This window comes from Pipistrellus kuhlii, unplaced genomic scaffold (genome assembly GCF_014108245.1).
Source record: "Pipistrellus kuhlii isolate mPipKuh1 unplaced genomic scaffold, mPipKuh1.p scaffold_m20_p_12, whole genome shotgun sequence".
Lineage (NCBI taxonomy): Eukaryota > Metazoa > Chordata > Mammalia > Chiroptera > Vespertilionidae > Pipistrellus > Pipistrellus kuhlii.
In genome coordinates, this window is record NW_023425427.1 from 28,749,864 (window position 1) to 28,765,352 (window position 15,489).

Below are 15,489 nucleotides of genomic sequence, written 5' to 3' on the forward strand. Positions count from 1 at the left end.
TACAAGAAAGATGTCCTCACAATGACAATTGAAAAGGCTATTTACTTCTCTCACTGTTCATCTTAACATGAAGTTCACTAGTCAGCAAGAGCTATCTCCACCCAGAAAGTATGGCCCAGATGGCATGGCTCAGTGGTTGAGTGGCAACTTATGAACCAGGAGGTCATGGTTCAATTCCCATTCAGGGCACATGCCCAAGTTGTGGGCTCCATCCTCAGTAGCAGCTTGCAGGAGGCAGACAATAATGATTCTCTCCCACCATGATGTTTCTATCTCCCTCTCCCTCTCTGAAATCAATTTTTTAAAAAAAGTATATATGTATATATATATATATATATATATATATATATATATATATATATATATGTGACCATTGCACTGGAAACAACCGAACGTATGACCAAACAGGCTGTGTGGGTTAGTGAGGGGAGACCAAATGACCAAACAGTAGGCTGCATGGGGCAACCAGGCCAGCAGAGGGGGCAGTTGGGAGTAACCAGACTGGTGGGGGTGGGGGAGAGTGAGGGATGGCCAGGCTGGCGGGGGTGGGGAGATAGTTGGGGGTGACCATGCTGGCAGGGGGTACAGTAATGGGTGACCAGGCCAGCAGGGAGGGCACTAAGGAGTGACCAGGCCAGTGGGGGGGCACTAAGGGGCGACTAGGCCGGTGTGTGTGTGGGGGGGGGGGGGGGGGCAGTTGGGACTGACTACGCCTGCAGGGGGAGAAATTGGGATGCCCAGGACAGCATGGGGCAGTTAGGTGTGATCAGGAAGCCAGGCAGGTGAGCAGTGGTCCTGATTATGAGGAGGTCCCGGATTGGAAAGGGTGCAAGGTGGGCTGAGGAGACCATCCCCTCCCCCCCCCCATGCATGAATTTCATGCACTGGGCCTCTAGTTTAAAAATAAATAAAAAGATAAATAAATGTGAATGTATGTTCAAAGTTTAACAGACTCTGGAGGAGAGCTGCTATGAAAAGGAGAAAGGGGAGAGAAAATCTGGAAAAAATCTGGAGGAAACAGCATCAGAAGGAAGCTTGACTAAAAACAAAAACAAAACAAAACTATGATTGCTATCTGAAAGAATTAAAGAAGATAATTACATCTACATGACAAGAACAGAATGCTATGAAAATCAAAGAATAAGTACTCTCCAAAAGTAAACATTTTATAAGTGAAATTTGGAAGTCAATAGAAGGTTGTAGGGTAAATTAAAAGAAAACCCCTCATGGGGGAAAAATACTTTGAACTTAAATAATAAGCAAGAACATACCCTATATTTTAAACAGAAGTCTCTATTCTGAGCCAGCCAAATGTTGAGGAAAGCAAATGAAAGCCCAGTGACATCATTGGTTAGTCCCATCGGTGAAGAGAATTTGAAAAGCTGGATTTTTTTTATGTCAATCTTTTCAAATCTTAAGACACTTTGCATATGAATAAAATACATCTGGCTGCTAATAGAGGATGATTAGAGCCCATCAGCTAAAGATGAGGATGAGCCCTCTATCAGAATCACAAGTCCAGGGGAAGAGCTAGTACCAGACAGAGACATTGAATCCAACCTTCAGCAACTCTGAAAGTGTCTGGATTCAGTGCACTCAGTAAATATTAACTGAATGAACACCCAAGGAAGCTGATTACTAAGCAATAAGAGACATAAAATCAGTTTCCTATATAATAAAAGGCTAATATGCAAATCGTCCCCTCGACTGGGAGTTTGACCAGGGGGCAGTTTCTACCAGCCAACCTCCCATGTTCCTTCTCCCTGTCTGTGCATAAATTTGTGCACCACGCCTCCAGCTCTTAGATAAATAGAACAGGGCATGGTGTCCTTGCAAGAGGACAGGCTATAATAACAGCAGAATGAATGAATGACTTGCAAAATTAGACCTCGTGTTCTTTAAGAATGTAATACAAAAGCATATATAGAAGCTTTAACGTTTTTTTCTAATAGGGGTTACCAAAAACAAAGAGTGGATTGCAGGGAAGAATATATTCAGAGAGAAAGAGAGAGAAATAAATTTTCCAAATTAAAAGAAAGACAGTAGTTCTCACATTGAATAAACTATATATGAAAGAGAATGAACTGGGGAAAAAAATCTATAAGTGAAATTTCAGAACATCCTGAAGGCCAGCAAATTAGCCAGAATAGAAAGATAATCAGATTGGCATCAGCATATTAGATGTTGATGGAAAAATCATTTCAAGTAGAATTCTCTCTACAGCAAAAGTGCATCATCATTCAGAAGAAAGTAAAACCATTTTTGGTAATTCAAGGAGTTAGAATGTTTATCACCCACTTTATTGAAAAGGGATTCCAAGAAAATAAAAAAATGAATCCAAAAGAAAGACAGGGGATCCAAATAGAAAAAAAAAAAGAAGAAGAAGAAGAAGAAGTAAAGTTCATTTTTAAATTAAGTGCTGATGTTGAAAAATAATAAACTGGAATTAAATTAAGATAAAATTTTAAATAGCAAATCTGAAAGTTAAAACTTATTTTAAATTAAGTGCACATGGTAAAAAATAAACTGGAACAAAAATCTCAGGTGATATATCACAGAACATGGTGAGGAGGGTATAACATGAAGAAGGGAAGGGTATGTAAGATTCTTGCCTTGAATGGAGGAAAATACTAGATGTCTTGTTTAACACTTTAACAACTTAGTCCAATAAAGATGTAAAAACTGTCATGCCAACAGAGAAAACACAATCTTTAAAAAAAAATATACAGATAACTATAAAAATTAACCTTTTGTTGGGTCATAAACAAAATAAATCACTTTTCAAGAAAAATAATCATACAAATTATATTATATTCGCTTGTCAGAGTAACGTGAAACTCAAAATTAAAACAGAAGTATTAGCAAACATTTTCTAAATTCTCAAAATTTTAATCACTTTTCTAAAATCTGGACTTGAAGATGGAATCACAGTGGAAAATTTCAGTTATTTAGCAATGAGGACAATGTAAATATTACCTATGGATATAAAAAAAGAACACAAGAAAAAAACAAAAAACAACTCTATGGTGCAAAACTCTGTGGTCTTGATTGCCAATTTATTGAAGTATAGATCTAGAACTGTTTTCTGAAGGAGAAAATAAAAAAACAAAAATGTCTCGATTCTATTCATGGTACTGCCTTAGCACCCTTATACATTGCCATGGGCAGTCTTCAGCCTAAGGACAGGCTCTAATTAACAAATCTGAACTTTCTTAGCCATAACCTTGGCTCATGCAATTCTCAAAATGTGTGGGCCTGCTCATAATAAAAAATATTGGATGTGTGAACTACAAATACCTGTTGAGAATAATACCTATCTTGTACTCACTGGCATCAAATTCTTACTCAAATCTCTGATTTAAGAAATAAGTCTATGGCCATACCACCCTGAACATGCCCAATTTTGTCTGATTTAAGAAATAAAATTTATGGACTATGGCCTAAAAATACATTTTCTAGATACTCCCTCCAAACATAAAAAAATGTACATATCTGGATTTTTTTTTATACTATAGTATCTTGACAGTATATATTTTGACATCAGAGCATGTAACTATATTGGAATATTTCTCTTAAATTTTAGTATGATAAATAGATATGTTTTTTTTAATCATACAGTGTAAAATTCAAAACTGATTTTCTCTCTCTGGGTTACCTAGACATTTAAAGCCAAATTTGTGACAAACTATAACAAATGCTTGGATCCCCATGGCATACATTTACCTCTTGGTTTTATTTTATTTTTCCTCTTCTCTTTTTTTCTTTGCCAAGCTTTGGTGACTCATTTTCTTCTGTTGGATACTATGCAATTTTAAGATATCTCAAACCCTTTTTAGAACAATGCAAGGCAAAAATAAATTTTGAAAATAAAAAGCTTTGGTGTGGTTAACACAATTCATTGGCACAATACAGCTCCATAGACAACTTTAGTCCTCAGTTTTTCCTGGTGTCAGGAGGATGCATGCTAAATATGAAAACCCACAATTACACTGAATTTATAATGAAGTGAGGCAGGTGTATAAATGATAGCAGTTGCTTTATTCTTCAAAGCTTGAGTGACACAAAACCAGGAAACTGGCAGGATAACTGGGTAATATATAAGGCTTACAATTTTGCCACCAACTCATAGCCATCAATTTAGGAGAAAATCCAGCAAAAATGCAGGATTATTCAGACTATGTGTACTGAATGATAAGAGGCAGTGGTCAGATAAGGAGGTATTTGCAGCTTTATTTCTCAACTGCAGAAGCTGTTTCTGGCTGCTAAGTGGCTTGGGCATAAGGTTGGGAAAGAAAGATGGGAAACGATTTTCTTGGGAGAGTGAAAGGAAGGGTATTTTTGGAGTCTGCAGTGGGCACACACTACAGCCACTGTTCAATGACTGAACTAGCCCCATAGTTCCCTCTAGTGGTGCTAATGCTCATCACAATCCCATATGCCCAGGAAAGAGACCATCCTATTTTTCCTCTTTGCAAAGTTACTAAAATAGCATGACGCCTTCTAACTGCAGTTTAAATTTTTAATTTTTAATTGCCTTGGATATTTTTTAAAGCAAACACATAGAACGCTTTCCATCTGTCAGGTACTATTTTAAGAACCTTACAAATATTAACTGGTTTAATTATCATAACAATCCAGTGAAATAGATTCATTCTCTCTCTCTCTCTCTCTCTCTCTCTCTCTCTCTCTCTCTCTCTCACACACACACACACACACACACACAGGGAAGACGAGCTGCAGAACTTTCCAAAGGTTACTCAGCTATTCTATAGGGTCCCCAGAACAGTATTGTGAATTAGCAGGAGTAAGGGAACACACAAATGCATTCAACCCAACTTTAGTGAAGTAACACACAAAAAGTAAAAGATGGAGAGTGATGACAGCCCATCCAATTGGGGAATCTGGGAATCTGAACTCAAGTCCGCTCTTTGCCAGTAACAAGCTATGTAGATGAGGTAGCCACAAACTCACTGGGCTGTGAGAGAACTAAAATAAACTTCTGTAGCCCATTCTAGCCTTACCTGCCTGTGTTTTATACTTAAGACATGCTCCCAAGAAATGGATGTTTCTACAGGCGACCAAGCATCATACCCCGGCACTCACAAGCGGGACACTTACGACAACTTTGGTATATACTTCCTCAGCAAAGTCCAAGTTCTTGAACTTGAGTTCTGTGGGAAACGTGTACTTGGTCAGCCACTGCAGAAGCGGCAGGTCTACGTTACTCCCACTAAAGGGGTACTGAGAGGCATGGATGTGTGTATCCACCAGCCCGGGCATGAAGAACTCACTGGAAAATAAAGGCGAGAGAAAAAAGAATTTAATAGCATCTTTTGTCATTTTCCATACGTTTAAATCATGTTTTCTCTTGGCCATCACTGAACTGTTCATCACACATCCATTTAGAGCTGATGCAAACGGATGACTAAATTCATCGAGTATTTAGAGATCAGGACAGAAAAGCGAAGCTCTGCTAGGAGAGAGCTAGCTCCTACATTGGAATGACTGGTGTGAGGTTCATCACGGATGATGAAGGGAAGAAGCAGAGGGGAGGGCCATGAACCCAGAGAACTGGTGCCAGAGAGACTGCTGGGCAGATGGCGAGGTTGCTTTGAAAATATTGGTAGTGAATGTTGGAATGGTAAGGTGGGGGAGGAAAGAGAGGGCCGCATTTTGTTTTCCATTAAGAGAAGCCCAAGCATGCTCTCATGGTAGCAGAGATAAAAGAAGTAAAGGAGATAATTCAGGGTGGAAAGTCTTCTGAGGAGACAGAAGACCCGTGATTTATTGCATCAGAAATGTGATTTTCAGCTGAAACCAGTTTGGCTCAGGGGATAGAGCGTCGGTCTGCGGACTAAAAGGTCCCAAGTTCGATTCCAGTCAAGGGCATGCATGCACATTGGTTGCGAGCACATCCCATCTAGGGGCTGTGCAGGAGGTAGCTGATCGATGTTTCTCTCTCATCGATGTTTCTAATTCTCTATCTTTCTCCCTTCCTCTCTGTAAAAAATCAATAAAATATATATTTTTTTAAAAAGAAAGAAATGTGATTTTCATCCAGAAAAGCTAACAATCCTTTTTAGGAAACAGGAAGCATTGTGGAAGGCTTAGTAATAGAAGCATTCACATAATCAGGGTCTAGTCCGGGACTTATATTCCAGATATTGGTACATGCTGGGGTGTGGTATGTTGAGATTAGAGGTCACAGAGCTCCAAAGGAAGCTCAGAGATGTCAAGATGACTTTTTTTTAATTTTTTAAAAATTAATTATTATCTTTGTACATATACCATTGCCCCCCGCTCCCATACATGCCCTCCCTCCCCAGAGTTTTGTGTCCATTGGTTGTATTTATATGAGTGTATACAAGTCCTTCTGTTGATCTCTTATCTCCCCCAAATCTCCCTAATCTCCCCACTGTAATTTGACAGTCTGCTTGTTGCTTTACTGTCTCTATGTCTATCTTTTGATTCTTCAGTTTATAATGTTCTTTATCATCCATAAATAAGTGAGGTCATGTGGTATTTCTCTTTCATTGACTGGCTTATTTCACTCAGCATGATGTTCTCCAGTTCCATCCAGGTTACTGCAAATGATGAGAATTTCTTCTTTTTTTATGGTAGCATAATAATCTATTGTGTAGATGTACCATAGTTTTTTGATCCAATCATCTGCTGATGGGCACCTAGGCTGTTTCCAAATCCTAGCTATTGTAAATTGTACTGCTATGAACATAGGGGTGCATATACCCTTTCTGATTGGGATATATTACTAGGAGTGGGATTACTGGGTCAAATGGGAGTTCCATTTTCAGTTTTTTGAGGAAGCTCCATACTGTTCTCCATAGTGGTTGCAACAATCTACATTACCACCAGCAGTGCACGAGGGTTCCTTTTTCTCTGCAACCTTGTCAACACTTGTCGTTTGTTGATTTGTTAATGTTGGCCGTTCTGAAAGGTGTGAGATGTTACGGCATTGTTGTTTTGATTTGCATCTCTCAGATAATTAGTGACTTTGAGCATGTTTTCATGTGCCTCTTGGCCTTTCTTCTGTCTTTTTTTGAGAAGATTCTATTTAGATCCATTGCCCATTTTTTAATTGGGTCATTTATCTTCCTTTTATTAAGTTGTGTAAACTGTCTGTAGATGTTGGAGATTAAACCTTTATCAGTGATAACATTTGCAAATATGTTCTCCAATACAGTGGGCTTTCTTGTTGTTTTGTTGATGGTTTCTTTTGCTGTAAAAAAGCTTTTTATTTTGATGTAGTTTCATTTGTTTATTTTCTCTTTAGCTTTCATTGCCCTAGGGGCAATATCAGTGAAGAAGTTCTTTTGGCATATGTCTGAGATTTTGCTGCCTGTGGATGCCTCTAGTATTTTTATGGTTTCCCGTCTTATGTTTAAGTCCTGTATCCATTTTGAATTTATTTTTGTGTATGGTGTAAGTTGATGATCTGGTTTCATTCTTTTGCATGTATCTGTCCAATTTTCCCAACACCATTTATTGAAGAGACTGTCTTGACTCCATTGTATGTTCGTGCCTCCTTTGTCAATGATTAACTGAGTATAATGATTTGGGTTGATATCTGGATTCTCAATTCTATTCCATTGATCTATATGTCTGTTCTTGTGCAAGTACCAGGCTGTTTTGAGAACAGTGGCTTTGTAATACAGCCTGAAATCTGGTATTGAGGTCCCTCCTCCTTTACTCTTTTTTTCTCAGGATTGCTGTGGCTATTCGGGGTCGTTTGTTGTTTCAAATGAACTTTTGGAGAGTTTTTTCTAGGTCATTGAAATATGTCATTGGTATTTTAATGGGGAGTGCATTGAACCTATAGATTGCTTTAGGAAGTATGGACATTTTGATGATGTTGATTCTACCAATCCATGAACATGGTATGTTCTTCCATCTGTTTACATCTTCCTCTATCTCTTTTTTCAGTGTCATGTAGTTTTCCACATATAGGTCTTTTACCTCCTTAGTTAAGTTTATTCCTAAGTATCTTAATTTTTTGGTGCAATGGTAAATGGGATTGCCTTTTTAGTCTCTTTTTCCATAAGTTCACTATTGGTGTGTAGAAATGCCATAGATTTCTTGGCATTAATTATGTATCCTGCTACATTGCCAAATTCATTTAAGTCTATTAGTTTTATTATGGAGTCTTTTGGATTTTTTATGTACAATATCATGTCATCTGCAAATAAGGATAACTTTACTCCTTCTTTTCCAATTTGGATGCCTTTTATTTTCTCTTCTTGTCTAATTGCAATGGCTAGTACTTCCAGTACTATGTCAAACAGGAGTGGTGAGAGTGGGCATCCCTGTCTTGTTCCTGTTCTTAGAGGGAATGGTTTTAGTTTTTGCCCATTGAGTATGATGTTAGCTGTGTGTTTATCATATATAGCTTTTATTATGTTGAGGTATGATCCTTGTATTCCCACCTTGTTGAAAGTTTTTATCAGGAAAGGGTGTTGGATTTTATCAAATGCTTTTTCTGCATCAATTGATATGACTATATGATTTTTATCTTTCAATTTGTTTATATGATGTATCACGTTTATTGATTTGTGGATATTGTACCAACCTTGCATTCCTGGAATAAATCCTACTTGGTCATGGTGTATGATCTTTCTGATGTTCTACTGGAGCCAATTTGCTAGAATTTTGTTGAGGATTTTGGCATCTAAGTTCATGAGGGATATTGATCTGTAATTCTCTTTCATTGAGTTATCTTTATCTGGTTTTGGTATTAGGGTGATGCTGGCTTCATAGAAGGAGTTTGGAAGTGTTCCTTCCTCTTGAATTTTTTGGAATAGTCTGAGGAGGATAGGTTTTAGTTCTTCCTTGAATGTTTGGTAAAATTCTCCTGTGAAGCCATCTGGCCCTGGGCTTTTGTTTGCTGGAAGTTTTTTGATGACTGTTTTAATTTCTTCCCAAGTCACTGGTCTATTGAGGTTTTTAGATTCTTCCTGGTTGAGTATTTTTCTAGAAATCTGTCCATTTCCTGCAGCTTGTCCAGTTTGTTGGAATAGAGCTGTTCGTAGTATTTTGTTACAACCCTTTGTATTTTGGCGAGGTCTGTTGTTATTTCACCTCTTTCATTTCTAATTTTGTTTATTTGGGTCCTCTTTCTTTGTTTTTTGGTTAGCCTGGCTAGAGGTTCATCAAGCTTGTTTATCCTTTCAAAGAACCAGCTCTTGGTTTTGTTGATCTTATGTATTATTTCTTTGGTCTCTATGTCATTTATCTCTGTTCTAATTTTTATTATTTCCTTCCTTCTGCTTACACTGGGCTTTTCTTGTTGCTCTTTTTTTTTTTTTTTAAACTCTTTCAGTTGTAGAGTTAGGTAATTTGTTACCATTTTTTCTTGTTTTTTGCAATAGGCTTGTAGAGATATGAACTTCCCTCTCAAAACTGCTTTTGCTGTGTCTCATAGATTTTGGATAGTTGTGTTTTCATTGTCATTTGTTGCCAGGATGTTTTTAATTTCTTCCTTGATTTCTCTGGTAACCCAGTCCTTGTTTAATAGCATGCTCTTTAATCTCCACGTGTTTGATTTCTTTGGATTATTTTTATTGTAGTTAATTTCCAGTTTTATGCCGCTATGATCTGAGAAGATGCTTGATATGATTTCTATCTTCTTGAATTTGAAGAGACTTTGCCTATGTCCCAATATGTGGTCTATCTTTGAGAATGTCCCATGTGCACTTGAGAAGAATGTATATTCTGTGGCTTTGGGGTGAAATGTTCTGAAGATGTCGATTAATTCCATCTGGTCTAGTGAGTCATTTAGGATTGATATTTCTTTGCTGATTTTTCATTTAGATGATTTGTCCAAAGGTGAAAATGGGGTATTAAAATCTCATACTATGATTGTATTGCTATTAATCTCTCCCTTAATGTCCTCCAGCAGTTTTTGTTTTTTATTAATGTATTTGGGTGCTCCTATATTGGGTGCATATATGTTTACCAGGGTTATTTCTTCTTGTTGGATTGCTCCCTTTAGTATTATGAAGTGGCCTTCATTATCTCTTATTATGTCCTTCACTTTGAGGTCTAATTTGTCAGATATAAGTATTGCTACCCCAGCTTTTTTTTCATTTCCATTTTCCTGGAAAACCTTTTTCCATCCCATCACCCTCAGTCTGTGTGCGTCTTTTTTTCTGAAGTGGGTTTCTTGTAGACAACAGATATATGGGTCTTGTTTTCTTATCCAATCTATGTCTTTTGACTGGAGCATTTAATTCACTTACATTTACAGTTATTATTGATAGGTATTTATTTGACACCATTTTTATTCTATACCCCTGTGTTCCTTCTTTGCTTCCTATTTCTTTCTTTTTACAGTAGACCCTTTAGCATTTCTTGCATTGCTGGTTTGGTGGAGATAAATTCCTTCAGTCTTTTTTTGTCTATGAAGCTCCTGATTTCCCCTTCAATTTTGATTGATAGCCTTGCTGGGTACAGCATTCTTGGATTCAGACCCTTCCTTTGCATGACTTTGTATATTTCATCCCATTCCCTTCTGGCCTGATGAGTTTCTGTGGAGAAATCAGTTGCTAGTCTGATGGGGATTCCTTTATATGTAACTTTCTGTCTCTCTTTGGATGCTTTTAATATTTTGGTGTTTGCCAGTGCCTTGGCGTCGGTCTTCTGGGATTCATTTTGCTTAGGACTCTGCAAGCCTCTTGGATTTGTGTGGGTTTTTCTTCTCTATCTCAGGAAAGTTTTCTGTCATTATTTCTTGAAATACATTTTCCATGTCTTCCTCAATTTCCTTTCCTTCTGGAACCCCTATTATTCTAATATTGTTTTGTATTGTCTAAAAGTTCCCTTAGGCTCTCCTCCTGCTTTTTAATGTTTTTTTTTTTTTTTTTTTTTTTTCTAGAAGCTGCTCTAATTGGGTCTTTTTTTCCATCTTGTCTTCTATTGGGTCGGCAGCTAAGTAATTGCGGGTTTCACATATATATGGCTTCAGTTGAATTTTTAGGTTTGCAGACGTAGTACAAATGTAAAACACATTTTGTTATTTGATAGTTGGCTATTCAGCTGTTAATCAGTAAAAAAAGTTTTTTGATCTGTTTTGTAGTTTTTGTTTGGCGTTCGTTGAAAAATGGAAAATCAAAAGGAACATTTTTGTCATATTTTGCTTTTTTATTTCCACAAAGGGAAAAACGTATCCCAAGCTCATAAAAAGTTATGTGTTGTTTATGGTGACGAAGCCTTAAAAGAACAGCAGTGTCAAAATTGGTTTGCCAAATTTCGTTCTGGTGATTTTTCACTCAAAGATGAAAAACGCTCTGGTCGTCCAGTTGAAGTTGATGACGCCCTAATCAAAGCAATAATCAATTCGGACTGTCACAGTACAACACATGAGATTGCAGAGAAGCTTCATGTATCACATACATGCATTGAAAATCACTTAAAACAACTTGGCTATGTTCAAAAACTCGATACATGGGTTCCTCACGAACTGAAAGAATCACAGTTAACGCAACGCATTAGCAGCTGCGATTTGCTAAAGAAACATAATGAAAATGATTCATTTTTAAAACGACTGATAACTGGCGATGAAAAATGGGTTGTTTACAACAATATCAAGCGGAAAAGATCGTGGAGCAGGCCAGATGAACCAACTCAAACAACATCAAAAGCTGATATTCATCAAAAGAAGGTTTTGTTATCAGTTTGGTGGGATTACAAAGGAATTGTCTACTTTGAACTCTTACCACCCAACCAAACGATCAATTCTGATGTCTACATTGAACAACTAATGAAATTACAACAATGCAGTTAAAGAAAAGTGGCCCGAATTGACAAATCGAAAAGGTGTTGTATTCCATCATGACAATGCAAGGCCACACACATCTTTGGTCACTCGGCAAAAATTAATGGAGCTTGGTTGGGATGTTTTGCCACATCCACCATATAGTCCTGACCTTGCACCATCTGATTACTTTTTGTTTCGATCTTTACAAAACTCCTTGAATGGTAAAAATTTCAATAATGATGATGATGTCAAATCGTACCTGATTCAGTTTTTTGCTAATAAAAACCAGAAGTTTTTTGAACGTGGGATTATGATGCTGCCTGAAAGATGGCAAAAGGTCATTGATCAAAATGGGCAATACATTACAGAATAAAGTTATTTAGTTCCATAAAAAAAAATTTTTTAAATCCGCAATTACTTAGTTGCCGACCCAATAGCTCACTGATGTGGTCCTCTGCTTCTTCTAGTCTGCTCTTGATGCTTTTATTGAGTTCTTCATAGTAGCAATGTCATTTTTCATTTCTTCTTGGGTCATCTTCATTTCCTTTTGGTCTTCTTCATTTCCTCTTGGGTCTTACTCATATTGTCAAATTTTTCTTCCATTCTTTTTAGTCATCTTATGATCACTACTCTGAATTCCTGCTCTGGTAGGTTGCTTGCCTTTAACTCGTTCACTTCCTTTTCTGGTGATTCCTGCTTTTCTTTCATTGTGGGCTGTTTCTTTGTCTCCCCATGGTCTCTCTTTTCAGGATGTCTGGTTATGTATTATACAATAGATCTCTCTTTCCTGCGTTGATTTAAAGGCACAAAATACAACACAACCAGGTACAACACACAAGGCATTGAACAGAAATGTATTTGCGATATTAATAACCTCCAATAAAGGTGACCACTAGCGAAAGGCAAATTAGGGGATAGGAGAGAAAGAGGAAGAATAAAAAGAGAAGAGGGAGGGAGCAAAAGAAAAAGATAGGAAAAAGATATATATATGAAGTGTCAAAATGAAATTGGGAAACAGAGAGAAGAAAAGAGAGAGAGAGAAAGAGAGAGAGAGAGAGAGAGAGAGAGAGAGAGAGAGAGAGAGAGAGAGAGAGAATAAGAGATAAAAGGGGAATAAACTATATATATGGGGAGAGAATTTCAATTGAACAACCACTAACCCCAGAAAATGCTGGCAGCAGTACCTGGAGAATACTACAATCTACAACACCCTCTAATTTCCAGCAAAGAAAGGGAAAACAAAAGTAAAAAAAAAAAAAAAAAAGCAATCAAATAAGAAAATACCAAGCAACAGCAACAACAAAAGAATAAGCAAAATACTCTCACTAAAAAGCATAAAAATACAATATAACCAACATTCCCCAAACAGCATCAAAAGGACAGTGAGTAAAACAATTATTTATTTATTTATTTATTTATTTGGCTAGTTAATATAGCTCAGAGAGGGATGTGTATGCACTTGGCACAGGGGATTGGAAATTAGATATATAAGTAGGTTTGAAATTTTAGCAGGGGGGAAATGGAAATAGTAGGGAAAATTTAAAGTAGGAAAGGGTTAAGATAAACCGGATAGCAAAAGGGGGAAGGTTAGAAAGAGAGTGATGTTGTAAAGGTTGTGTTGAGATAGGATTAAACAATGTTAAAGGAGAAATGAAAATAAAATGAAGAACAGTAATTCCAATGTAAAATAAAGAGAAAATAAAATGGCACTTAAAAAAATAGCAGTAGTAATAATGCTGACTGAACCTAAAAATGTAATAATTAAAAAGTTAAAATCAAGTGAGGAAAAAAGGAAAAAATTTGTTTCTTAAGTAAAAGATGCAAAAAATGAAAATAAAAATTTTAGCAAAAAAAGTGTGCAGTTGTTAATGCACTTCTTCTGTTATTCTGTTTGGCACGCCTGTTTCTCAGTCCAGACAGTATTGCAATTCCCTGCGTTCTGCTGCACTTCAGTGGCGATTCCTTAGTTTCTTGGTTTTTGATCAAATAAAACTAGTAATAAACACAGTTTGTACTCCAGCCCCTGGGTGGATTGATGTTCCTGTCTTTTTGGCTGCTCTAGCCTTCTTTTTCTATGGCACTCAATACTGTGTTTTTGTTTTTTGTGGGTTTTTTTTGTTTGTTTGTTTGTTTTTGCCTCGAAGCTGAATCCTGGGTGATTTCTCCCCGCTCTGCTTCTCAGCTTCCAGAAAAGCAGTTTCCCCCTGCTGTCTCTCAGGGCCAGCCAATGTGGGTGATCTCTCCTTTGTAATCAGAAGCAAAGGGTTGCAGGGGAACCAGCCTAGGTGCGCAATGGGCGAGTCTGCACGCACTTACAAACAGACTGCTTTCCAACTCCTATGTTCTCCCTCCGTGTCGGATCAGAATGGGTTGCTCCCTAGAGAACCCCACTATTAGCAACCTTGGGGACCCCCATCCACTCTCTCGAATCATGCCAGACCCAACAGTGGGGGGCTTTTGTGGACACATATTTCCGCGGTCCCACGCACGCGCACTTTTGCCTCTGCTGCCTCAGCGGCCACAGCTTCTGCAGCTGCAGCTTTCACTGTTGGGACACAGACACCCCACATTATCCCCGGCAAAATCCAACCTTCCTGTGGAATTTGCATGTCAGCACCGGTCGAGGCTCCCACAGTTGTGGTTTTTTTCAGGTCTCAGGTAAGATCCCCAGTTGCAGCACTGATGTGGTTGTGAGAGGCAGCACATACAAGTGTTTACCTTGCCGCCAACTTCCAGGAAGTGCCAAGGTCATTTTTGGACGTGCAGTTTGTTAGTTGTCCAACTGGGATTAGAACTCAGTTCTCCACCCCAGACCTCCACCCCAGACCTTACTTACAGCTGAATCATAGCCATCAAAAGTTAAGCTGCAGGCAAAGCAGAGATGAGGCTTTGAAAGTGAAGCAGAAAAGGTGAAAAGTTCTCCTTTCTTCTTTCCTCTTTTCACTTGACTTAATCTCTATCATAATTCCCTTAGAAGATCACCACTTCCATCAGAAAAGAACATCAATTTCCTACTTCAAACCTGTAGTGCCAGCCAGGCTGTCTCAGAACCGAAGGCAACAGAACAATGTGTGCCCTACATATGCTTATTGAAACATCCACCTGTCTTCTAACCAAGTGGAAGACCTTAATAAAAGCTTTAGAATTAAAACATACGACTGACTGTCTATAAAGGCCTGAGTTACTCAGTCTCTTTGAACAACATTGTTAACCGGCTGTGGGAGCACAGGGCTTTTTGAAAACCACTCTTTTCTTGCACACAAAAAAATACAAGGATAGGAAACCAACAACATCCCTGTCTTTATTTAAAATTTTGGCATTTTGTTCATCACTGATTTCTTTGCATTAATTTTGATTTTTAAAAATATTGCTTGAAACTGTTATTTATTTTGATTACTGAGTTTTTGCCTAGCCCACCCCCCATAAATTCTGTGCCCCGGGTAAGTGCCTCACTCGTCTCACCCTAATCCTGGCCCTGCCAACTGCTCTATGGTCCGTGGTCACAATCTGAACCACTCCTACCAACGCACTGCTCAGAGTTGCAGTTTAAAAAACTGCAGTTTCATTTAAAAAAACGAAAGTTGCAGTTTTCGTTTAAAAAAACACACATGCGCCTGGCTGGCGTGGCTCAGCGGTTGAGCAACAACCTAAGAACCTGGAGATCACAGTTCGATTCCCAGTCAGGGCACATGCCTGGGTTGTAGGCTTGATCCCCAATG

General features: G+C 38.0%; 1 protein-coding gene across 2 annotated transcripts in view; it reads right to left on the minus strand.

Moving 5' to 3' along the window:
* The window catches only part of GDA (guanine deaminase), a 74,997-nt gene that overhangs the window by 28,176 nt on the left and 31,332 nt on the right, over positions 1 to 15,489 (minus strand). For both annotated transcript variants that reach the window (XM_036433802.2, XM_036433801.2), the window contains exon 3: positions 5,119 to 5,290. In XM_036433802.2, coding sequence (XP_036289695.1) covers positions 5,119 to 5,290 — 172 coding nt within the window. The remainder of the gene's footprint in view (positions 1 to 5,118; positions 5,291 to 15,489) is intronic.